The 25,706-nt window shown below is 46.0% G+C and overlaps 1 protein-coding gene across 3 annotated transcripts; it reads left to right on the top strand.

Annotated features, from left to right (window-relative positions):
* Positions 1-5,110: 5,110 nt before the first annotated feature.
* On the top strand, positions 5,111-24,696 carry LOC111552515 (transmembrane protein 231). 3 transcript variants are annotated; one of them, XM_023226779.1, is made up of 7 exons: positions 5,112-5,323; positions 5,421-5,590; positions 16,664-16,792; positions 17,121-17,264; positions 20,110-20,191; positions 21,324-21,429; positions 22,622-24,696. In XM_023226779.1, the coding sequence occupies exons 1-7, from the start codon at positions 5,185-5,187 to the stop codon at positions 22,800-22,802; spliced, it is 951 nt and encodes a 316-aa protein (XP_023082547.1). In that variant the 5' UTR covers positions 5,112-5,184; the 3' UTR covers positions 22,803-24,696. The 3 variants fall into 3 exon arrangements, with proteins under 3 accessions (XP_023082546.1, XP_023082547.1, XP_023082550.1); XM_023226778.1 differs by having other exon boundaries at positions 5,111-5,590; XM_023226782.2 differs by lacking the exons at positions 5,112-5,323; positions 5,421-5,590 and having other exon boundaries at positions 16,092-16,754; positions 22,622-24,523.
* The last annotated feature ends 1,010 nt before the right edge of the window (positions 24,697-25,706 follow it).

Here is a 25,706-nt window from a genome sequence, read left to right as displayed (position 1 = left end):
GACTCTGTCTAAAGAAAGAAAGAAAGAAAAAAAAAAGCCCCGAAGGATCACATTGCAGTGTCAGGAGATGGTGTGAGGTTTGTGCTGAGTGGAGTCCAGTACTTGTTGCCACTACGTTGAAAGCAACCTCAAAGTGGCTTTTAGATGAAGGGAAGGGCTGACATCCTAACAACACAGACTTAATAGAGAGGTCAAGACTGCCCATTTGGGAAAACCATCCCAGGGTCCTTACTACAGTCCAAGATGACATCATCAGCCATAAAATGCTTTTCAAATATCAGGTTCAATACTACTTGTTCTTGATTAAAAGCTTTTCTGGGGTGGCAACGTAGTTTGTTGTTGTTGTTTTTATACAGGGTCTCCCTCTGTCTACCTCCTGGGCTCCAGTACTTCTCCTGCCTCAGCCTCCTGAATAGCTGAGGCCACTGTGCCCAGCTAATTTTTAAAAAAAAATTTGGGCTGGGCGCAGTGGCTCATGCCTGTGACCCAGGACTTTGGGAGGCCGAGGCAGGCGGGTCATGAAGTCAGGAGATCAAGACCATCTAGCTAACATGGTGAAACCCCATCTCTACTAAAAATACAAAAAATTAGCCAGCGTGGTGGCGGGCGCTTGTGGTCCCAGCTACTCGGGAGGCTGAGGCAGGAGGAAGGCGTGAACCTGGGAGGTGGAGCTTGCAGTGAGCCGAAATCACGCCACTGCACTCCAGCCTGGGCGACAGAGCGAGACTCCGTCTCAGAAAAAAAAATTTCGGGTGAGGCAGGAGAATCGCTTGAACCTGGGAGGTAGAGGTTGCAGTGAGCTGAGATCATGCCACTGCATTCCAGCCCAGGTGATTCCATCTAGAAAAAAAAAATTTTTTAAAGTGACAAAGTCTTGCCATGTTGCCCAGGCTGGTCTCCAACTCCTGGGTTCAAGTATCCTTCTGCCTTGACCCCCCAGTGTGCTGGGATTACAGGTGTGAGCCACTGTACCTGACCTCAACATAGTTTTTTGTTTGTTTTTGTTTTTTTGGTGGAGATGGGATTTTGCCACGTTGCCCAGGTTGGCAGGTTGATCTCATACTCTTGGGCTCAAGAGATCCACCTGCCTTGGCCTCCTGAAGTGCTGGAACCACCACGCTCGGCCTCAACATAGTTCTTAAATACAGCAATTTTTAGGGTTAAATTTATGGTTTGATTCTGACATACTATATTTATGCTTTAAGTGGATGACTTTCTTTTATTTTTTTTTTGAGATGGAGTCTCACTCTGTGGCCCAGGCTGGAGTGCAGTGGCCGGATCTCAGCTCACTGCAAGCTCCGCCTCCTGAGTTTACGCCATTCTCCTGCCTCAGCCTCCCGAGTAGCTGGGACTACAGGCGCCCGCCACCTTGCCCAGCTAGTTTTTTGTATTTTTTTTTAGTAGAGACGGGGTTTCACTGTGTTAGCCAGGATGGTCTGGATCTCCTGACCTCGTGAACCGCCCGCCTCAGCCTCCCAAAGTGCTGGGATTACAGGCTTGATTTTTTTTTTTTTTTTTTTTTTTGAGACAGAGTTTCGTTCGTATCACCCAGGCTGGAGTGCGCTGGTGTGATCTCGGCTCACTGCAACCTGTGCCTCCTGGGTTCAAGTGATTCTCCCACCTCAGCCTCTAGAGTAGCTGAAACTACATATAGGTGCCCGCCACCATGCCCAGCTAATTTTTGCATTTTTAGTAGAGACGGGGTTTCATGCATGAGCCACGACACCCAGCCTTGGCTGGCTTCTTTTTAACTGCATCCTGTTTTATCTACAGGGTCTCTGTGACCTGTATCTTGTGCCATCCGCCTAACTCATACTGTGACTAAGAATGCCTAACCTCCTGGGAAGACAGCCCAGTAGGTCCCAGCCTTATTTTACCCAGCCCCTGATCAAGATGCAGTTGCTCTGGTTCAAACACCTCTGATGAAAGTGCTAAGATGAGCCACTGCACCTGGCCTCAACAGCCTCTTGATTGGTCTCCCTGACTTCTGTTTTTCCTCACCTCTCAGTGAGCCTATCCTGGTATATTGTAAACCAAAAACAAAATTCTAAGCTCCCAACCATCTGAATGGAACCCTTCTCTCAGCCAAGGGCATTCCAAAGTTAACCTGAAAAACTAGTTCTGGCCATGATGGGAAGTGGGGAGTCAGATGTAACTCATTATACCCTCCTCTTTTTGGAATTCAGGCCCAGCTGACCAGTATTAACATCAACACACAGCTCTGAAGACTGATATTAATAGAACAAACTCTTACAGTCTGATAAGAAACATTTACAATCTGTTCTCTCTGAAGCCTGGAGGCTTCATTTGCATTATAAAATAGTGGACTCCACAACCCCTTATTGTATTTGTTTTTTTGAGATGGAATCTCCCTCTGTCACCCAGACTGGAGTACAGTGGCATTGATCTCAGCTCACTGCAGCTACCGCCTCCCAGGTTCAAGCAATTCTCCTGCCTCAGCCTCCCAAGTAGCTGGGATTACAGGTACATGCCACCAGATGTGGCTAACTTTTTTTTTTTTTTGGTAGAGACAGAGTTCACCATGTTGGCCAGGCTGGTCTCTAACTCCTGACCTCAAGTGAGCTGCCTGCCTTGGCCTCCCAAAGTGCTGCGATTACAGACGTGAGCCACTGTGACCTGCCCACAAACCCACACATTCCTTTCTATTGATTCCAGGTCTTTTGATAATAACCAGCTGCCAATTAGAAAAATCTGTGAATCTGCCAATTCTGTGGTCTGGAAGCCCCACCCCACCTACAGTTGTCTCATCTTCCAGTACTGAACCAATGTACATCTTACATGTATTGATTGATGTCTTATGTCTCCCTAAATGTATAAACTCAAGTTATAGCCTGTCCACCTTGGGTATATGTCATCCGGACCTCCTGAGGCTGTATCACAGGCATGTCCTTAACCTTGGCGAAATAAATGTCTAAGTTGATTGAGACTTGTCTCAGATACATTTTGGTTTACTCTAATGACATGCTGTCATTAGAGAGACTTTTCCAAAACACAAAACTTATCATGTCTTTCTGATTAAATGTCACTTTACTGACCCTTTAACAAATTTACTTGTATTTAAATATTTTGTATTTAATTTTTCAGAGACAAGGTCTCCTTCTGTCTCCCAGCCTGGAGCACATTGGTGCAGTCATGGCTCACTGCAGCCTCCTGGGCTCAAGCCTTCCTCCTACCCAGGCCTCCCGAGTAACTGGACCTACAGGCATAAGCCACTGTGCTCAGCCACTTAGGACCTTTTTGTTGTTGTTATTGCTGTTGTTGTTGTTTGAGATGGAGTCTCGCTGTCACCCAGGCTGGAGTCCAATGGCATGATCTCTGCTCACTGTAATCTCCCCCTCCTGGGTTCAAGCGATTCTCCCGTCTCAGCCTCCAGAATAGCTGGGATTACCAGCGCCTGCCACCATGCCCGGATAATTTTTTTTTTTTTTTTTCTGTGACACAGAGTCTCACTGTGTCGCCCAGGCTGCAGTGCAGTGGTGTGATCTCAGCTCACTGCAACCTCCACCTCCCGGGTTCATGCCATTCTCCTGCCTCAGCCTCCCGAGTAGCTGGGACCACAAGGCACCACCCACCACCACCAGCTAATTTTTTGTATTTTTAGTAGAGACGGGGTTTCACTGTGTCAGTCAGGATGGTCTCGATTTCCTGACCTCGTGATCCGCCCACCTGGGCCTCCCAAAGTGCTGGGATTATAGGCGTGAGCCACCGCTCCCAGCCAATTTTTGTATTTTTAGCAGAGATGAGGTTTCACCATGTTGGCCAGACTCGTCTTGAACTCCAGACCTCAGGTGATTGGCCCAACTTGGCCTCCCAAAGTGTTGAGATTACAGGCATGAGCCACTGCGCCCAGCCATTCAGGGCCATTTGATGAAGAACTTGGCTGTGGACCATAGTTGTTTTTTTTTTTTTTTTTTAAAGTCCTTCTACCATGTTCGAAATATGGTTGGGGGTGGTGGGGGGGTGTAAGCATTCAATTAAGCAATAAGCCAGTGATCTCTGGGGAGGACCACAGCTTCCTATAAAACTCGCTGCTGAGCTTGTACCCAACACAGGGTTGACGAAGTGCATCAGAGCTTTGTAGTAATTCCACTCTATCCCTCAGAGAGCCAGAGGGATTTGTGTTTCCGTGTCTGTCTTGCATTGGAGCATAGTGGAAGCAACAGAAAATCTGGGAGCAAAGGCACCTGGCTTTGGTCTTAGCCCAGGACCAGGTCCAGGACCGCGGCCAGGCTTGTGACTGACTGGATTTCAGTAGGAACCGCACTGGGGATTAACAGATGACACAAAAGCAGGCGTTTGTTCTGTGCAGGAGCACGAGGGGAGAAGAAAAGGCACACACACAATACCTTTAAGGGTAAGCAAGCTTTATCCCACGTAAATGGCAATGCAGATATTATAATAAGCAAATTAATATAATAAGCAGATTGATATAAGCAAATTGCAATAGGAAGAGGAGAAGGAAAAAGACATATATATATTTACACTCACCAGACTATGGAGGATTCACCTCCAGACTGGGAAGCAAGAGCCTGAGCTCCAGAGCCAGCCACTCGTCAGTGCACAAATGAGAAGAGGTCTCATGAAGCTTTGGGTGGTCTGGGACCCGAGCTCTTTTTGTAACATGTTGTCTGACATGAGGCCCAGTCACGAGGGCCCTTCGTGGCTGGGCTCAAGGAACACAAAAAGGTCAACTTGTTTTTGTGATTATTTTTCAATAACTAACGTATAGGAATAGAGATTTCTGCGAAACAGCGCTGGATGAACGCCTCAAAGGGCTCCCACAACCTGTTTCGGGACTTGGTGACCATTGTTTGTGTCCATGTCAGTTCAAATTTAAATATTTAATTTTTCCTCCTCAGTGTTCAAGTCAACTTTTATGGGCATCTTATTTTACACAAATGTTAACACAGACAACAGCCACGACTTTGGTCCACGGAAACGTTCTATCGCCGCCCAGCCTTTATGCAAAGGGACACAGCTTGAAAAGCGAGGCCAGCAGTCCCCGGCGGCGCCACGCCCACTAACCCCGCCCTCGCTACTGGCGCCTTTCGGTCCGGCCTTGCTATTGGCTCCTTTCCGGAAGCCGTCGGTTGCCTTGGAGACCGAGGCGATGGCAACCAGGAGAAGCCAAACTTGGTCCCCTGTCTCCTGCGCGCGGTGCTCATGGCGCTCTACGATCTCTTCTCTCACCCGGTCGAGCGCAGCTACCGCGCGGGGCTCTGCTCCAAAGCCGCGCTGTTCCTGCTGGTGGCCGCTGCGCTCACGTACATCCCGCCGCTGCTGGTGGCCTTTCGGAGCCACGGTGAGCCTGCCCCAGCCGCTGTGTCCCGCGACTCCTCGGGCGCGCTCGGCCGGGTCTGACCTCCCTGACGGCCTCCCCACCGCCCTCTTTAATTCAGGGTTTTGGCTGAAGAGAAGCAGCTACGAGGAGCAGCCGACCGTGCGCTTCCAACACCAGGTGCTGCTCGTGGCCCTGCTGGGACCCGAGAGCGGCGGGTTCCTCGCTTGGAGCACGTTCCCTGCTTTCAATCGGTTGCAGGGGGATCGCCTGCGCGTCCCGCTCGTTTCGGTGCGTGGTTCCCGCCTGGGCCTGGGGCAAAGCGGGCGGTGGGGTGGGGATGGGGACGGGAATGAGGATGTGGGGCGAGCGACCCCGGCCTTGGGGAACTCAGCTTGGATCCTAAGGACTCGCGAACCCGCAAAGGTGGCGTTTTATCTCCTGGGACCTAGGGAATCGATTTTCTGTTTCATTCTGCTTCTCCCAGACGTCCCCGACCCCCAGAAAGTTAGCCACGCTGCCAGCATATGCGCCCTGATACAGAGTCCAGAAGTGTGGAGGCAGCCTGCGTCTGCCCCCGTCACACCCGCGGGCCTGGCCTAATGGAGGGTGTTTGTGAAAGTCCATTTAGGAGCCTTGAAGGCCGCGCGCTGTTACTATAGGTAACCCCATTCTGTCGCGGCGTTTCTGCATCACACCACTGTAGGAGCGGAAAGGGCGGCATTTTTATGGAGACCTGACCCCTGGAAACCAAGGCACTGATTGGTTAAGCGGCCCTCCCAGAACGCGCTATGGCCGAGTCACGCCTCCATGGGCTTGTCCCATTGGAGACTGCTCCATCCTGAAGCTGTCGGGATGAAATTGAAGCATGTTACTGTCTGTAATTTATTTATTTATTTTTAAATTTTTTCATCAGTAGAGTGCTGAGAGGAATCTGTAATTTAGTATTTGCTTTGAGATAAGCGAATGCTTCCTTTATAGTCACTCCTCTTCACTCATTTTCTGAAAACGTTTTCCTTTAGAAGTATGACACGGTTTTCCTTCTTTCAAAGTTGAATCTCTTCAGACATCTCTAAGATGATTGCCCTACAAGCCAACCTTGTATAGCTGAGGAAAAAGAAAATCAGACTTGTTCCCAGCAACTAAATAAAATTGTTTTTAAAAATCCCATTGGGCCGGGCGCGGTGGCTCACGCCTGTAATCCCAGCACTTCGGGAGGCCGAGGCGGGCGGATCACGAGGTCAGGAGATCGAAACCATCCTGGCTAACACAGTGAAACCCCGTCTCTACTAAAAATACAAAAAATTACCAGGCGTGGTGGCGGGCACCTGTAGTCCCAGCTACTCGGGAGGCTGAGGCAGGAGAATGGCGTGAACCCGGGAGGCGGAGCTTGCAGTGAGCCGAGAGATCGCGCTAGTGCACTCCAGCCTGGGCGACAGAGCGAGACTCTGTCTCAAAAAATAAAAATAAAAAGTAGAAATAATTTTTAAAAATCCAATTGGTCATATAAATAACTGCAAAAAAACATAGTAATAGGTTGGCACAAAAATAATGGCGGCTTTTGCGATTAAAAGTAGTGGCAAAAAAACCGGAATTACTTTTGCAACAACCTAATATGATTCAGGTTACTTTTCTCCTATTACTTTACGAATGTTTTTATGTTCTGATTACAAAAGTGCATGCTCATTCTAAAATAATACGGAATTACAGGTAGATATAATGACCAAAATTGAAGGCCCAGTTTTGTATATGTATCAATACTTATTAATCAGCCATATTCTTTTTGAGGTTTGCTTTGACTTTTTCACTATTGGGGACATTTCTTTTTTTCTTTCTTTCTTTCTTTTTCTTCTTCTTTTTTTTTTTTTTTTTTTTGAGACGGAGTCCTGCTCCGTTTCCCAGCCTGGAGTGCAGTGCTGCAATCTCTGCTCACTGCAACCTCCACCTCCTGGGTTCAAGCAATTCTCGTGCCTTAGCCTCCCGAGTAGCTGGGATTACAGGCTGATTTTTGGATTTTTAGTAGAGAAGGGGTTTCACCATGTTGGCCAGGCTGGTCTCAAACTCCTGACCTCAGGTGATCCACCTGCCTTGGTCTCCCAAAGTGCTGGCATCACAGGTGTCAGCCACCGTGCCTGGCCTAGGGGCAATATTTCCATGAACAAGGTTTTGACTAAATCTTATGCCTTTGAACATCAGATTGTGAGGAATTGGAATAGCAGCTCTTTGATGAAATTAGGTAAGTACATAGAAAACTAAGCAAATAATTATTAACTGCAGGGAAATGAAAAGTAAGGAAAACTGAGAACTGAAAACTTATGAGAGTTGTGAATAGGATTTACATAGTCTTAATTATATGAACACTGAGTGTTGACTAAAAAGAGATTTTAAGTGTGTTGGGGGTAATGAGAAAGGTATTGAGAATGTGATAGGGGATGGTGGGAGGAGTTGGGGGAGAGAAGAAGCTAAATCATCTTTCCTTGTGGGAACTCAATAGAGAATGCCTAAAACTGAGAAATTGAGAATTTTCAATGCAAATGTTATCTCAAGACCTGGAGAGATACATTTCTAAATGATCAAGTAAATGAGATAAAAATATTTGCAGCCAGATATGATAGCTCACACCTGTAATCCTAGCAGTTTGGAAGGCCAAGGCAGGAGGATTGCTTGAGCCCGGGAGTTCAAGGCCAGTGTGGGCAACATAGCAAGATCCCACATTTCAAAAAAATAAAAAATAGGCCCGGTGTGGTGGCTCACGCCTATAATCCCAGCACTTTGGGAGGCTGAGGAGGGCGGATCACGAGGTCAGGAGATTGAGACCATCCTGACTAACACTGTGAAATCCCGTCTCTAGTAAAAATACAAAAAAAAAAAAAATTAGCTGGGCATGGTGGCTGGTGCCTGTGGTCCCAGCTACTCGGGAAGCTGAGGCAGGAGAATGGCGTGAGCTCAGGAGGCAGAGCTTGCAGTGAGCCAAGATCACGCCACTGTACTCCAGCCTGGTGATGGAGCAAGACTCCGCCTCAAAAAAAAAAATTAATTAATTAAATAAAAAAGAAACCGAGAAGTGGTACAATTTGCCCTAGCTTTTTTTTTTTTTTTTGAAACAGAATTTCACTGTGTCAGCCAGGCTGGAATGCAGTAGCACAATCTCAGCTCACTGCAACATCTGCCTTCTGGGTTCAAGCGATCCTCTCGCCTCAGCTTCCCAAGTAGCTGGGACTGCAGGCATGCACCACCACTCCTGGCTAATTTTTTTGTGTTTTTAGTGGAAACAGGGTTTCACCATGTTGGCCAGGCTGGTCTAGAACTTCTGAACTCTGGTAATACACTTGCCTCAGCCTTTCAAAGAACTGGGATTACAGGTGTGAGCCACTGTTCCTGGCCTGCCCTAGCTTTGAAGTGAACAGAGTCTGGACTGGAACTCAGTATTTCTTATGCTGTATCTTAAAATCTTAGCCCTTATTGCAACAAACTACTTTTATTTTCTAACTTTGTACATAGAGCCAGACTGGCGTCAGCCTATCCAGGAAACTGTCCAGAAAGCAAAGGAAACAGTGGTTGTTGGTTAAGGTTGGACCAAGTGCTGGGAGGTGGCTTTGCAGTGGCTAATTGGGGGAAATACTGAAGTCACAGCCTTGCTTCTGCTTTGGTCAGCTCATCTTGGACAGCGTCTCTAAGCTCCCTATATGTTTGATGCTTTGGAAGTCTAGTTTTGTTGTTTTTAACGAGAGAAGAAAAAAACAGAGTGACTTTTTCCCCTCAAGGAGGCTGACATAGCTCTAGAAGGCATGTGTGGACCCAGAGAATGCAGGGACTGAAGGTTATAGAAGGATTCTGGAGGATGAGTGGAAAGTACCATGTTTCTAAGACACCTGTTTTTTCTCATCTCTGAAATCAGTGTCTTCCTGTCTGTGGTTAACTGTTGGCAAAGAGGCAGGTGTGGCTTAGTTCTCATTGCCTACACCTGTGCCAACATCAAACCCTGCAGAAGGGCATCGTTTCTGTGTAAGAGGTGGGTGTTACAAAAATAAAAATGCACTTAAAAAGAAGGGGCATCAGCGACCTCAGAGAAAACCCCAGTAGAACTAGTAGAGAAAACACTAGTAGAACATTATTTTAACCCCTGAATTGAGTGGAGAGCAAGTAAGAGAAAGTTCGAGAGGCTTTTGAAAACAGGAAGGCTCTGCATAATTTCAGAGTCTGCTTAAGGGGCCAGACTAATGACTTTTAGTTTCTTTTATGAATTGTTTGTTTGTTTGTTTTGAGACAGGGTCTCACTCTGTTGCCCAGAATGGAGTGCAGTGGCGCATTCTTGGCTCACTGCAGCTTCTGCCTCCCATGTTCAAGAGATTCTCCTTCCTCAGCCTCCCAAGTAGCTGGGATTACAGGCTCCTGCCACCACACCCGGCTCATTTTTGTATTTTTAGTAGAAACAAGGTTTTACCATGTTGGCCAGGCTGGTCTCAAACTCCTGAGCTCAAGTGATCGGCCTGCCTCGGCCTCCCAAAGTGCTGGGACTACAGGCATGAGCCACCGTGCCCTGCTGAATTTTTGTTTTTTGTTTTTGTTTTACTGCTGTATCACCAACATGTTTGATGGCACAAAGGACAAAGTTGCATAGAAAAGTATGGATATTGTTGACTGAGTTAAAGTGTTATTCAAAAGGACGAGGATGTAAAGAAGTTTTAGAAATCCCTGAATCAATTTATTTTGCTAATATTTTTCTTTCTTTCTTTCTTTGTTTCTTTCTTTCTTTCTTTTCTTTTCTTTTCCTTTTCTTTCTTTCTTTCTTTTTTTTGAGATGAAGTCTCACTCTGTTACCCAGGCTGGTGTATAGTGGCGCCATCTTGGCTCACTGCAACCTCTCCCCCTCCTGGGTTCAAGCGATTCTCCTGCCTCAGCCTCCTGAGTAGCTGGGATTACAGGCAGGCACCACCACGCCCAGTTGATTTTTGTATTTTTAGTAGAGATGGGGTTTCACCATGTTGGCCAGGATGGTCTCGAACTCCTGACCTCAGGTGATGCACCCACCTCAGCCTCCCAAAGTGCTGGGATTACAGGCGTGAGCCACCACCCCGACCTGTTTTGCTTATATTTTTCTAAGTAAATGAACATGGTATCTGCTGTAAATATGTCTAAATCTAAAATTTCTTTTAGTAACTTTTTAAAAAGTAAATGATTAGAAAAGTGTCATAGTTTAATTGGAAGTATTTTTCTTTTCTCAGTGGTATATAAAATAATGGTTCATTTTATAATTAATGATATCTTAGATTGATTGAAATACAAGGCTGAACACCGTGGTGCATGCCTATAATCTCAGCACTTTGGGAGGCTAGCCACTTGAACTCAGGAGTTCCAGCCCGCCTAGGCAACATAGTGAGGCCCTACTACAAAAAATGTAAAAATTAGCCAGGGGTAGTGGTGCATGCCTATAGTCCCAGCTACTCAGTAGGCTGAGGTGGGAGGATCACTTGAGCCTAAGAGGTCAAGGCTGCAATGAGCTGTGATCGTGCCCCTGCACTCCAGCCTTTTTTGACCCTGTATCAAAAAAAGAAAAAAAAGAAATAGAGAAAAAAAAGAAGAAATACAGGTAGACAGGTGGAAAGGAACCATGAAGTAGCAGTTTCTGCTTTGCTAGAGACCCAAAACTGGTACCAAAGAGTATTTTTAGCATAAAAAGAAAGGAGCACCCAGTGATGACAAACATGTGGTGAAATCAACACTGGTATAAACTAGGAAATTAACCTTTATTAAAAGAATATGGGCCATGCGCAGTGGCTCACACCTGTAATCCCAGCACTTTGGGAGGCTGAGGTGGGTGGATCACCTGAGGTAGGGAGTTCTAGACCAGCCTGGCCAACATGGTGAAACGCTGTCTCCACTAAAAACACAGAAATTAGCCAGGTTGTGATGTGTGATTGCGGGTTCCTGTAATCCCAGCTATTCGGGAGGCCGAGGCACGAGAATTGCTTGAACCCAGGAGGTGGAGATTGCAGTGAGCTGAGATCACACTACCAGTACTCCAGCCTGGGCGACAGAGCCAGACTGCATCTCAAAAAAAAAAAAAAGAAGAAGAAGAATATGACTTGAATGAATGAACCGTATGCAAACAAAACAGAAACCAAACAAAATTCCAACAAACCATCAGATGCTGTAGAATTCCAGACAGGGAAAAAAGTCACACATCAGAATACTCTGGAAACAATGGCACTTAAATTTCTGACAATTCCTGCAGTCAGGTGGTGTGCTGGTTATGTGATATTGTCTCAGCTCCAAACCTACCCTCCTATGCTCAGCTTCCAGGTTCCTGCTGAGATGCTGGAAATCACCTTCTTCCCCTACAGCTCCCTGTTAGGTTCTGCCAGTAGGAGGCATGATGAGCCTTGTTCTGGGAGTAAAAAAAAAAAAGAAAGAAAGAAAGAAACCAGTCACCACTGCCAGGGTGAAGCACCACTGCTGGGGTGACACAAACAGGGATGATAACCAGCAAATAGGAAGGAGCAAGACGCCTCTCCAGCCTTCCAGGTTCCCTCTAGTGCGTCCTTCCTCCAAGCTCAGAGGTCCTGGCCCCATCTGGGCAATGGTCCCTTCTTGAGGTCTGAGGCTCAGCTCTTTGAGGCCTCTTCCCTGAACCTCTAAGTTCTATCAACCCCACCCGCTTCCCCTTCTTCTCTAGTCCTAGGCGTGAGAACTGTTCCCTGCAGCTATCTCTGTGTTGCCGGGATATCCCCTTTTTACTTCTTCAGTCCTCTAATACCTATGGGACTAGTTATTCCCTATGTTAAATTCCCTCTGGCCAGGCACGGTGGCTCATGCCTGTAATCCCAGCACTTTGGGAGGCTGAGGCGTGCGGATTGCCTGAGGTCAGGAGTTCGAGAATAGCCTGGCCAACGTGGTGAAACCCCGTCTCTACTAAAAATGCAAAAAGTAGCTGTGCATGGTGGCACACACCTGTAATCCCAGCTCCTCAGGAAGCTGAGGCAGGAGAATCGCTTGAAACTGGGAGGTGGAGGTTGCAGTGAGTGGAGATTGTGCCATTGCACTCCAGCCTGGGCGACAGAGTGAGACTTCGTCTCAAAAAAAAAAAAAAAAAAAAAAAAAATTCCCTCTGACTCTGCTCAGTACACGAATGTGGATTTCATGTGTATCTGTAAAGGGTTATCCTCCTTTAACCATGAGAAATCTTTTCAATTAGAGTTCTTATGAGCTATTGTAGAAGATCCCTGAATCAAGAGTCAGCAAACCAAGGTCCTAGTCCCAGTTCTGTCACTGGGTTTCATAACCTCACCCTCAATTTATCTATCCATATACAGGGCATGAGAGTACCCACCTGTCTCCTGGGATATGCAGAGGAATCACATGGGACAATGAATGGATATGAAAATTGTTCCAATGACTACATATACCTTGTAGATATAAGGTGGTGCTGTGATGTGTGAATTCTCTTGTCTAAGCACCAGTTAGAGGTTAGAGACCTAGAATTTGTGTTAAAGAAGTAGTAGCCTTTGAATGCCTGCCTTTGTTAGCTATTGCATATATGTTAATCTTACTTTCAACTAAATGGAATTAAATAATTTATTTCTTCAATGGTCCAAGCGATAACAGAGGAGCACAGCCAAACTTCGCCAGCCCCAGGAGGGTGAGAGTCTAGCCTGGTGACAGGTCATTTGTGGGAGATACATCCTTTCCATCAACACTTCTCTCCCCCATCTCTCCACCCTACTCTCCTTCTCACCCACTCTGCCAGCTGCACTGCCCCATGGGCACCCAGAGCACATGCACCTGGTTAGCCTGGATCCCTTCTCTCTGAGATTTTCCTGCACCCCATCACCTCACTTCCTTCAGGACTCCAACAAGTCAGGGCATCCTGAATATTTAAAAATTTCTGTTAAATTCTTTTTGCTGCTGTTGTTGTTTGTTTGAGATGAGTCTTGCTCTGTCACCCAGGCTGGAGTGCAGTGGCACAATCTCAGCTCACTGCAACCTCCACCTTCTAGGTTCAAGCGATTCTCCTGCCTCAGCCTCCCGAGTAGTTGGGATTACTGGTGCACGCCACCACGCCTGGCTAATTTTTGTATTTTTAGTAGAGACAGGGTATCACCATGTTGCTCAGGCTGCTCTCAAACTCCTGAGCCCAAGCAATCTGCCTGCCTGGGCCTCCCAAAGTGCTGGGATTATAGGCATGAGCCACCACCCCGGCCAATTTCTGTTAAATTTTGCCTTCATTATTCTCTAATTTTAGCTTGCTTCATTTTTGTCAGTGGCACTTGTCACTATTTTCTACATTCTCTGTTGGGAATGTATGCCCCGTTAGGATGAGGACTTTGACTATTTTGTTTGCCATTATATTCTCATTATCTGAAATAGTGCCGGGCGTGTAGTAGGTTCCAAAAAGTACATAACAGATCACTGAGTTAATTTAACAAGTAGACACTATTGATAGTGCTGTGCCAAATATGTCCTCCCTGAACTTGGAGTGGAAGGATGTACACAGGCAAGTATACAGACATAGATGCCTGGTGCTACTGTTTTGCAGGAAGATTTGTCCAACCTGCCATCTTCATTTTGAATTTTTTAATAATTCTGGACATTTTGGTCCTAAAGAGGACCAGATTTGAAGTCACCTGATCTCAAATCCCGTCTTCACCATTACTTGCTGTACCTCTGATAAATGCCCTAACCTCCCTCACCCTTGATTTTCTCATCTATGTAATGGGAAAATACTTGTTCTGCCTGCCTGGGGCTTTACATTTATTGTGAAGATCAAAGGAAATGAGCTTTTTTTTTTTTTTTGAGATGGAGTCTCGCTCTGTCGCCCAGGCTAGAGTGCAGTGGCCAGATCTCAGCTCACTGCAAGCTCCGCCTCCTGGGATTATGCCATTCTCCTGCCTCAGCCTCCTGAGTAGCTGGGACTACAGGCGCCTGCCACCTCGCCCGGCTAGATTTTTGTATTTTTTAGTAGAGACAGGGTTTCACTGTGTTAGCCAGGATGGTTTCGATCTCCTGACCTCGTGATCCGCCCTCCTAAAGTGGATTGGGCCTCCCAAAGTGCTGGGATTACAGGCTTGAGCCACCACGCCCGGCCAGGAAATGAGCTTTTCCCCCTCCCACAGTGTGTTGGAGTCTGGATTCTTCTGGCATTTCTCTCCTGGCCACTATCCTCTGATGCAAGTTGAGAAATGTGATCTTTGCTTCCTGTCCAACCCTAAAGATCTAGAAGGTGTGGATCCATCACAGAGAGTTACACAACATTTTCTACCCAGATCCCAATTGAAGAAAATCCACAGGAAGACAAGGCAGGCTCTTTTATTTATTTTTTATTTTATTTTTTTTGAGATGGAGTCTCGCTATTTCACCACGCTGGAGTGCAGTGGCACGATCTTGGCTCACTGCAACCTCCACCTCCCTGGTTCAAGCGATTCTCCTGCCTCAGCCTCCTGAGTAGCTGGGATTACAGGCATGTGCCACCACTCCCAGCTAATTTTTGTGTTTTTAATAGAGATGGGGTTTCACCATGTTGGCCAGGCTGGTCTTGATCCCCTGACCTCATGATCCGCAAGGCAGACTCTTTCCATCCTACTGTAATGACTGGTCTATCATTACCTCAGAAACTTGATCATCAGCCCTGGTAGCAGATATCCCTCCCCAAAGCTGATGAAACAGGGCAGAGAGGAAGTATCCAAAAGAAAAGGGAGGGAGGTTTCTCTAAAACAAGACCTAAGAGAAGGACATTATTGTTTAGAGAGAAAGAAATAATTGAAAGTTTCTGAAAATTGAGATTTCTTCATTTCAAATGACCTTATTAGCCTGAAAAAGCACAGACACAAAAAAACTCTTCCTTACATAATAGTAATGGTGGGAATCAAAATGAATCCATAGATGGTGGACCCAGGTGGGAATGCTGCTACACGATAGTAGAATCGTTCTGGGAATCTACAGTAGGAAAGGATCAGCTGTAGCAAAAAGATTCAGAGTTGTGCAGAGGGACCATGTCAGCAGTGATCACTTTTAAGTAACCATCCTTTACTGATGGTCATTTTAGCATCACTATCTGGCAAGGCTGTGGATGGCGGGAGTGGAAACCATTTTTTTTTTTTTTTTTTTGACGGAGTCTCACTCTGTCGCCAGACTGGAGTGCAGTGGCACGATCTTGGCTCACTGCAGACTCTGCCTCCCAGGTTCACACCGTGATCCTGCCTCAGCCTCCCGATGGTCTCGATCTCCTGACCTCATGATCCGCCCACCTCAGCCTCCCAAAGTGCTGGAATTACAGGCATGAACCACTGCGCCCAGCCACCAGTTTTTTTTCACTGACTACATATGCTTCATAAGCTGTATTTTTGTCTTTTTTCCTCTACAGATCTCTTTCCTTTCATGCCCATAATTTATCAAATAGATAACAGTTTTAATGCTTTGCTTATCTGACATAGCTTCCTTTTTCATTTCATTGATTGCTACTAAAAGATATACAAGGCTTTCAAGTCCTGACATGAATGATGAGATGAGATCTAACATCAAGAATCTGAAGCAAAGACACTTGTGGTTTCAGAATCTATAAATAGAGTTTGGTAAGGCATGGTGGCTTACGCCTGTAATCCTAGCACTTTGGGAGCCAGAGGTGGGCGGATCACTTCAGGTCAGGAGTTTGAGATCAGCCTGGTCAACATGGTGAAACCCTGTCTCTACTAAAAATACAAAAATTAGCTGGGCATGGTGGTGGGTGCTTGTAATCCCAGCTACCTGGGAGGCTGAGGCAGAATTGCTTGACCCTAGGAGGTGAAGGTTGTAGTGAGCCATGATTGCATCACTGCACTCCAGCCTGGTCGATAGAGCAAGACTCCAGCTCAGAAAAAAAAAAAAAAAAAGATAGAGCTTAGTGATTTTCTGTTGAGTTTGAGTTTGTTGGGGAGTGCATAATGATTAGGATTAGGTGTTTTTCTATTTTAACAAGTTGACTTCTAGAGACATAGAAGACGATTCTGATGTGCTACTTAAAATTTCCATACAAATTCAGGCATGTGTATAAAAAAAGAAAAAATGACAGTGCAAAATAAACAAGATCAAATGAGACAACTGAAAGACACAAATGCTATCCAGATGTTTTTTGTTATCGCCCATTTATTTTGGCCAGTGAACATTTGAAAGACTCGGATATGAAGTTCAGCGGCCATGCACTTTGTGTCTCTCCCCAGTATTAATGCACTTACATCTATCTGTTTTTCTCTTTCTTTTAGTGGGGGAGAGAATGCCTGTTGTGTACAGCAGGACAGTGGGTCATTGTATATATACACAAGTGATGTGGATTCCTCCCAGACTCATTTGTGACCAGGGCTGCTGGCCCTGTTTGGGTTTTGGGTTTCCTAGACTAGAGAAGAAGACAGGAACCAGGATGGGAAGATGGACATGCTACATTTTAAGCTGGAGCTTCCCCTGCAGTCCACGGAGCACGTTCTCGGTGTGCAACTCATCCTGACTTTCTCCTATCAATTACACGTGAGTCAGTCCACTGGGAGGCCGTCCTCTCCCTTGTGTCTTTTTAATAGACCAGAGCCCTTCTGATTTCTAGAAGACCCACACTGTAGCAGGCCCTCTTCCCCATGTAGCTTGGGATTTAACTTAGGCCAATCGAATGGTTTTCACTAAAGTCATATTAACTGATATGGGCTGTTAAGAGCTCAGAAGGTTCTAGGCAGTGTTTCCTGCATGGCTACGCTAGGTATGTGAGGGCCCCTTAGGTTTCAGCCAAGACAGGTGACTCTTAACATCCAGAGCCCTTCAGACCCGATGGCGGTTGGTATGTTGGTCCTTCTAATGATTTCAGAGGATGGTGACCCTCGTGATGCAGAGCATGGCGTTTCTCCAGTCCTCCTTTCCTGTCCCGGGATCCCAATTATATGTGAACGGAGACCTGAGGCTGCAGCAGAAGCAGCCACTGAGCTGTGGTGGCCTAGATGCCCGATACAACGTAAGAGCGCTTCTCATTGTCCAGCTCCTTTGTTTCTGTGTGTTACTGTTCATTAAGTTCTTTAAAGAGGGGAATGAAAGGTAGAAATGTCAGGCCAGGCACAGTGGCTCATGCCTGTAATCCCAGCACTTTGGGAGGCGGAGGCAGGCGGATGGATCACTTGAGGTCAGGAATTCAAGACCAGTATGGCCAACATGATGAAACCCTGTCCCTACTAAAAATATAAAAAATTAACCAGGCGTGTGGTACATGCCTGTAATTCTAGCTACTTGGGAGACTGAGGCAGGAGAATTGCTTGAACCCAGGAGGTGGAGGTTACTGTGAGCCGAGATCTCGCCACTGCACTCCAGCCTGGGCGACAGAACAAGACTCTGTCTCAAAAAAAGAAGAGAAAAGAAAAGAAAAATAGAAATATCATTTCTCTGTAGGTGGCACCAAAGAGGGTCTCTGCAGAATTCTTGCCATGAATTTTTTCAAACTACAGAGAAAGTACACGCATAGTGGGAAGAGAAACAAAATCTGTATTTGTCAAAGAACTAAATTGCTTATTGCTTTTAGGTCCACGTGGGCACACACACACACATTCTGTCTTCCATACACACACTTGGTCACAGGATGTACTCCGAGGGATACTGTAAAATGATGATGTAAAATGTTCATGTAAAGTATTTCGGAAATATTACTAGCCATAGTTTACTGAACCCATAAGACGTGCCACCCCTGAGTGCAGGGGTTTACCTGTATTATCTCTTTTAATCGTCACAGCAACCTCTGAGCTGCCTGCACTGTCCTTTCCCAGCGTTCCAGCCACTTGTCCCATCGCTGGCCCCCTTGCCCCCTTCTAGCCACCCTGGCCTTTTTGTTGTTCCTCGAAACCAAGAAGCAGCTGCCACCTCAGGGCTTTTGCCATTTCCTCTGTTAGGCATCCATGTGGCTTATCAGACCACACCATTCAGGTCCCTGTTCAGATATCCCCAAACACAGTCCTTCCTTGACCTGCATCTATAGTAACAGCCCCTCCCTCCACCATCCCTCAGCCAGACTCTTCCTCCTGCCACCTGGCCTACTCAGGATATGTGTTTGTGTGTTTGTTTGCTGTCTCCCTCAGCTTTAACAGCAGTGGCATGTCAAATACTATCACGTCCATGCCTAGCACACTGCCTGGCACATGGTAAGCTCACAAATACTTGTTTAAAGAATGAACTCATTTTGCACAAGACAAAACTGGGACTTACAGTGATTAATTTTCCCAAAGACTCAAAGCTTGAAAGTATAACAGAGCCAGGAACTTTCTGTGTCCAGAACTCATTCATCTAATCACTCATTTCTCACTTTCCTTTTATCACAATGGCGACCATAAAGTCAAGCTGAGGTACTTTAGATAATGAAAAAGGAATGTTGGCCCGGCCCGGTGGCTCAAGCCTGTAATCCCAGCACTTTGGGAGGCCAAGACGGGCGGATCACGAGGTCAGGAGATCGAGACCATCCTGGCTAACACGGTGAAACCCCGTCTCTACTAAAAATACAAAAACTAGCTGGGCGAGGTGGCGAGCGCCTGTAGTCTCAGCTACTCGGGAGGCTGAGGCAGGAGAATGGCGTAAAACTGGGAGGCGGAGCTTGCAGTGAGCTGAGATCCGGCCAGTGCACTCCAGTCCGGGCGACAGAGCAAGACTCCGCCTCAAAAAAAAAAGAAAAGAAAAAGGAATGTTATCGGTTATTACAGCCATAAACCAGTACTTGTAGCTATATAGGGGATTTTACTGTTGCTCTGGCTATAATCAACATAAGTTGTAAAGAAGAGGAAGGTGCAACATACGAAATGAATGTGGTACTTTTTGTTTGAATGTCTGTATATCAGATTACAGTAACAGCAGTCTATTATTTTCTCCTTTAAGGGAAAAATGCACACGCTTGTGGTTTGCACGCTATCTATTTCTATGTTTAAAAGTGATAAAGAACGTAGCACCCAGAGAAGACCAAGAAAATGACAAAGAAGTTGGAAGTATGGTTTCTTTTTTTCGTTTTTGTATAGGGGTTTTTATTTTTATTTTATTTTTATTTTTGAGACAGAATCTTGCTCTGTCACCCAGGCTAGAGTGCAGTGGCATGATCTCGGCTCACTGCAACCTCCGTCTCCCAGACAGGCTTAAGAGATCCTCTGATTTCAGCCTCCTGAACAGCTCGGATTACAGGCATATACCACCACGCCTGGCTAATTGTTGTCTTCTTTTTATTAGCGATGGGGTTTCGCCATGTTGGCCAGGCTGGTCTCGAACTCCTGGTCTCAAGTGATCCATCTGCCTGGGCTTCCCAAAGTGTTGGGATTAGAGGCATGAGCCTCCATGCCTGGCTTTTTTTTTTTTTTTTTTGATAGAGATGAGGTCTTGCTCTGTTTCTTAAACTGGAGTGTAGTGAGTGGCATGATCATCATCGACTACAGCCTTGAACTTGTGGCCTCAAGTGGTCCTCCTGCCTCAGCCTCCCAAGTCAGTGGGATTGTAGGCAGGAGCCACCACACCTGGAGAAAATATGATCTATTAAAATAATTTAAGGAATTCTTTCTCCCACTGAGATAGAGAGGGGTATTTTAAAAATAGCTTTAAAACCTATGAAACATGGACACTGACCCCTTATTCCCATCCACAGAAAGAAAGACTGAGGGTAAACAGGCTTAAATTGTTGCAAGAGAGTTTATTGATCTTTGAAGAGAAGATTATTGATACCACAGTAGGCCACCAAGAACGAGAGGGTGCTCTGTGGGACCAGCCTGGGTGGGCAAAAGGGTAGAAGGAAGAGAGGAGGAGTCTCCCAGGTGCTCACACCACATCCTCCTCCTGTGTCCCAGGTATCCGTGATCAATGGGACCAGCCCCTTTGCCTATGACTACGACCTCACCCATGTTGTTGCTGCCTACCAGGAGAGGAACGGTGAGTCCCAGGTAGAGCTCATTCAGCCGCTGCTCAGGACTTTCCAGGTTAGTGGGGGCAACAGAGACAAGCAGAATTGGAACCTTTGTGATAAAAATGTGAAAACCTGTGAATGCTCAACGATGGGAGCAAATGTGCTGTCCAGGATTTGTCCTTTTCATCCGCATCTTCAGACCTGGGACAGCCCCCACCCCTCCAGCATCCCATGGTCCAGAAGGTTAGTGATAGTTAAATGCCATCATTTTCCCACCACTGGCTTGATGAGTTTCCCTTTTAAAAAATGTAAGCCTAATTGAGTTGTTCCCCATACCACACCTATAACAGATGCCAAAGACAGATTGCTGTTCATGCAAAGCGGAGGACGTGGGTGACTCTCCCCACATTAGCAATCCTGCAGGAGAACAGGAGTGCCCCTGCTTCCTGCCAGAAGGCACAGTGTGCTCATTCCTTATAGAGCTCTAGGCCAGGGCATGTGTTAACTCAGCTCGTTTGGCTGGTCAGTGACTGAGGTTTTCTGTAAAGGCATCTACAGTGTTACTTGGCAACCAGACATCATGGAGACTATACACAGACATCTCACAAGGGGGACGACTGCAAATCCAGTATTGCTTACTGCTTTTGTGTCGTATACTGGTGGCATTGTTGCAATAATAGAGGGAATTTTAAAACAAAACTAGAAAACAGTGCCCTACAAATCAACTATTTTTTCATTCCTTTCATTCTTTACCCTTCTGTGCATCTTTTTATACAGCTATTGTAGAAACACATTGGGATCCAGGTTATTTTTATTTATTTAAACTTGGGATATAAACACTTCCCCACACAGCTACAAAGCTGTGATATTACTTTTAGTGGCAGTATAGTATTCTTTCAGTTAGCCATTCAGCACATGTAGAAGAAACTTTCTAAGTTTTTTATGTATTTTTTTATGTATTTCAACAAAAGCATTTTTACTATTATTTTAGCAAATAATGTGTGATCAACTTTGCACATGCAGTTTCTCTTTCCTTCTGAATGATTTCTTTCGTTTCTGAAGCACATGATAATTTCCAGGAATCAAATAATCTTTATAGCCTTCAACTGCCAGGGTCAAACAGCCATCGTGGTTAATGGTTAATTATTTGCATTGCAGTTAGCACCATCCTGAATGATCCCAACCCCATCTGGCTGGTGGGCAGAGCCGCAGATGCTCCATTTGTGATTAATGCTATCATCCGATACCCTGTGGAAGTTATTTCATATCCTTTCTGTTAATGAGTCCATGGTAAGGCTGGGTATGGTGGCTCCTGCCTATAATTTCAGCACTTTGGGAGGCCAAGGTGGGAGGATCGTTGGAGCCCAGGAGTTCACAACCAGCCTGGCCAAGATAGTGAGACCCTGTCTGTACCCCAAAAAAGAAAAAAAAAAAAATAGCCAGGCATAGTGGTGTACATGTGTAGTCCCAGCTACTTGGGAGGCCGAGGCAGGAGGATTGCTTGAGCCCAGGAGTTCAAAGTTGCAGTGAGCAACGATTGTGCCACTGTACTCCAGCCTCCGTGACAGAGTGAGACCCTGTGTCTTAAACAACAATTACAAAAAAAAAAAAAAAATGGCAGCTCAGTTTTCAAAGAGGAATGATTCCTCAGTTGTCTCAAGTAGTAACAGATGTGGGAAGTTTTCTCTTGGAAATCACGACAGAGTTATAGCCTCATGAAAATGGCTGTGTCTTTGACATTTTAGGCTACATGATTCAAAAAATGACTATGTATGTCTGCTATTCATACAGGAACAAATAATTCATTTATTGGTCCTATTTGTTTCCAAGCAATTCTTCTAGGTAAGAATCATCCATTTGTATATCTTAGTAATCATATATTATCCTTTTTATGCTAAGGTTATGTGAAACATTCTTGCCAGTCCGTGTCTGACCTAAACTTTGGTTTAATTTTGACTTAGGTCCACTAATAGGAAATGAAACCAACATGAACACTGCAGAGAAGCAAACAAAAGAGAAGGCATTTTAACTAGGGCCTTACGAACTACAATTCCAGAGACACAAACCTAGGAAGCAGCTAAATTGTGTTCCATACAGGTGCGACTAGGCAGGGGCTAATAAGGGTAGTGTAAGTTTATACAACTGGAAGATTTTAGAAGAGTCCCTGATGGATGATGGCTGGTTAACAGCTCAGGATATCTCTAGTCTGTGATCAATGTAGTTTGGCATAATTGTCTGTTTAGGAGGTTGGTCATCAAGCTTAGTATATAAATAGTTCAAATCAAATGTGGCTGGTTTTACCATTTGGCCAAGTTCAGGGGGTCACCTTCCATCTGGGTGTGTACGTGACAGAGGTCCTGCCTCCTTTCTAGATACCTCTGCCACAGCCAGTTCCGTCTTGGATTTTCTCTTCGTACTTAACACCATGTGGCCCTCCATTCCTTAACTGTCCATACTTATCAGCCAGGATTCTGGGAGATGGTAAAGTTCGCCTGGGTGCAGTATGTCAGCATCCTGCTTATCTTCCTCTGGGTGTTTGAAAGAATCAAGATCTTCGTGTTTCAGAATCAGGTGGTGACCACCATCCCTGTGACAGCGACGCCCCGGGGAGAAATGTGTAAGGAGCACTTATCCTAGGGAAGGCCTTTTCTGAAGACTTGGCAGAACCGTGGCTGGCTCATTGTCATCTCCTGGGAACATCTTAGGACCTTTTGAAAGAGCCCAGCGGACACATGCGGGCCTGTGTGCTTTTCCCCTCAGAGACAACAGTTCTTTCCAGTTTTGCTCTACACAAGTTCCATATCTTCAGAGCTCCTGCAGAATCACCAAGGACTAGTTTGTGGAAAGGTCTGAGGTTTCCCTGAGGCTATAATTAGCTTTTTTGGGTTATCTTCCTTGCCTTAGGGTTGAATTTCAGGAGACAATTGCAGTCAGTTCAGACATCTTGGAAAGAGTCCCATCTCTGGTCAAGCAGAGACTTTTCCTCTGCTGAACTGAGAAACACGCTGTGCATTTCTTCCTTCTACTGTGAGCCACTCTTACTCTTTCCAGGGCTCTCTTGTGACAAACATGCCAATCATAGCACTTTGCACCCCTGGGCATCTCCATTTCCCATTCAGAGCTTTGATTTCCAGAGCTGAGGCCTTTAACTGGAGACCTGGAGGGGCAGGGCCCAAGGGCAAGGGCCGCATTCGCACAGGCATGAGGGAGGGCTGCTGAAGGCGACTTGGACACTTGGAAGGACACTTGGACTGTCCACCTGCTCCTGCCCAACAGTCAGTCATCTGTAATCAGCTCAGCTGAGCAGCCCTGGATCCCTGCCCGACTGTGGCTGGCTCTTTGCCCTATTTTGCCCTCTGTCTGTGCCCCTGATGGCAGACTGAAGTCAGAGGGGCTGTTTCATTCCCAGCCCCCTCAGCAGCACTGAGGGAAGAAAGGATTGTCACAACAGGTTCTTTCTGGCCCTCACCCAACAGCCTGGGCACTGGGCCCTCCTCCTCCTTGACAGCCCTCCCCCTTCCTGCAAAGGACAGGGGCAACAGGAATTGGTGTTGGGATTGGCTCCCACGGCCTGACAACCACAAGTTTATTTGGAGGGCTAGTGGGAAGCCCAGTGGCTGGCCTTTCCCTTGACTAAGGAACACAGTGCCCATCAGAGGAGGGCAGGCAGCTTTGGGAGGGACACAAGAAGCAGTGAGGGAGTAAAGAGGATGCTGGCCTGGGCAGGCCAGTCCAGCCTGGCCACTAGCAGAATGCCAAGCAGTTCAGTGGATTACCCTCGTGGCTAAGCAAGTGTCTGCAAGAGCAGAGATGGCTGGAAGGGGACTCTGCACAGGGAAAATGGCTTGTTCAGCCCATTCATCTCCTGAGGACGCGTGCAGTCTCCTCCAAGGACAGACGGAGCTGCTTTCTGATCCCAAGCAGGTCATTACCACTGGGAGGACATGGCCCCTGTGATCCATGTTTCATGTTCACCCAGAAACACACCCCTCAGTGTGTGTCTCAGTTTACCTCGGAGATCATTTTTCATCTCCAGCACCCATTTCCTTTAGGCTGACTAAACACAATTTTGGAAACAAAGCTATTTTGAAGTATTCAAGCAGAGGAATTCCCTAACACTGTCCCCTTTGTCTTTTTTTAATATTCAGGCTGTTTTATATGCCTAAATTTTTTTCTTAAGATCTAAATGAAAAATAGTTTCTTGTTTAAATCCCCATAAGGCAGTGAGATATGGAAGGATGACAAGATAATGTATAAACATTGGTTTGCATTTTATTAAATTATTCTAATGCAAATCTTGTATAAAGAACCCATGATGTTTTGTACCTTTCTAATTAAAATGTTCAAAATGAGGCCGAGCATGACGGTTCATCCCTGTAATCTCAATGCTTTGAGAAGCCAAGGCGGGAGGATCACTTGAGCCCAGGAGCTTGAGGCTGCGGTATGCTGTGATCACACCACTGCACTCCAGCCTGGGTGAGAGACTGAGACCCTGTCTCTTAAAAAAAAAAAAAAAAAAGTCAAAATGGAAGATCACATGTACCTTTTTCAAGAGAAAGGGTTTGGAATGGGGAAGAATAAGGAGGGCAGAGGTTGCACACACCTGTTTTCATTACTCATCTGCGGCCATGCTTTAACAAGGCTTTGCCAAAAGACCTTGGAACTTCCGTTGAGTCTTTGATGAAAGTCTCCTAGTTCTTCCCCAAGTACATGAGTTTTCAGTGGAATTCACATGCCATGTGAAATCTATGTGCTGGATAATTATGACTGTGTCTGGTGAATTTGAAATTATTTACAGACCAGATCTTGATAGTTTCTGACTCTGAATCATAGCATAGCTGCAAGAGAGAAATAAAAGGCAAGAGGCTGGAAGCTGTGGTTCACGCCTGTAATCCCAGCACTTTGGGAGGCAGAGATGGGTGGATCACGAGGTCAGGAGATCGAGACCATCCTGGCCAACATGGTGAAACCCAATCTCTACTAAAAATACAAAAATTAGCTAGGCGTGCTGGCACATGCCTGTAATCCCAGCTACTTAGGAGGCTGAGGCAGGAGAATTGTTCGAACCCGGAAGGCGGAGGTTGCAGTGAGCCGAGATCCTGCCACTGCAATCCAGCCTGGTGACAGAGCTAGACTCTGTCTCAAAAAAAAAAAACGGGCAAGAAATATATGGGATTTTATTAACTCAGCTCCGACACATTGCTAAGTTAGGGTTTGATGTTATTACTGAATATTTGGAGGCAGAAAGACTCCTGATGTTGCCAAATGGTTAGTACAGTTTTGGCTTAAGTCAGATGAGACCCGCCCCTAATTTTCCATCATGTAAGGCTAATAAAGCAATTATTTCTTTACCATTTTTTTCTCCTTCCAGCTTTTGTTGTAGACTCATGGGATATATGTATGAGTTTCGTATATAGTTAAATTGTACATCTTGGGGGTTTGGTGTACAGATTATTTCATCACACAGGTAATAAGCAGAGTACCAGTAGGTGGGTTTTCTTTTCTTTTTTCTGACAGAGTCTCACTCTGTCACCCAGGCTG

The sequence above is a fragment of the Piliocolobus tephrosceles genome, chromosome 17, assembly GCF_002776525.5.
Source record: "Piliocolobus tephrosceles isolate RC106 chromosome 17, ASM277652v3, whole genome shotgun sequence".
In the NCBI taxonomy this organism is placed as follows: domain Eukaryota; kingdom Metazoa; phylum Chordata; class Mammalia; order Primates; family Cercopithecidae; genus Piliocolobus; species Piliocolobus tephrosceles.
The sequence above is the reverse complement of the archived record's forward strand: the minus strand, read 5'-3'. Positions and strand labels throughout refer to the sequence as shown.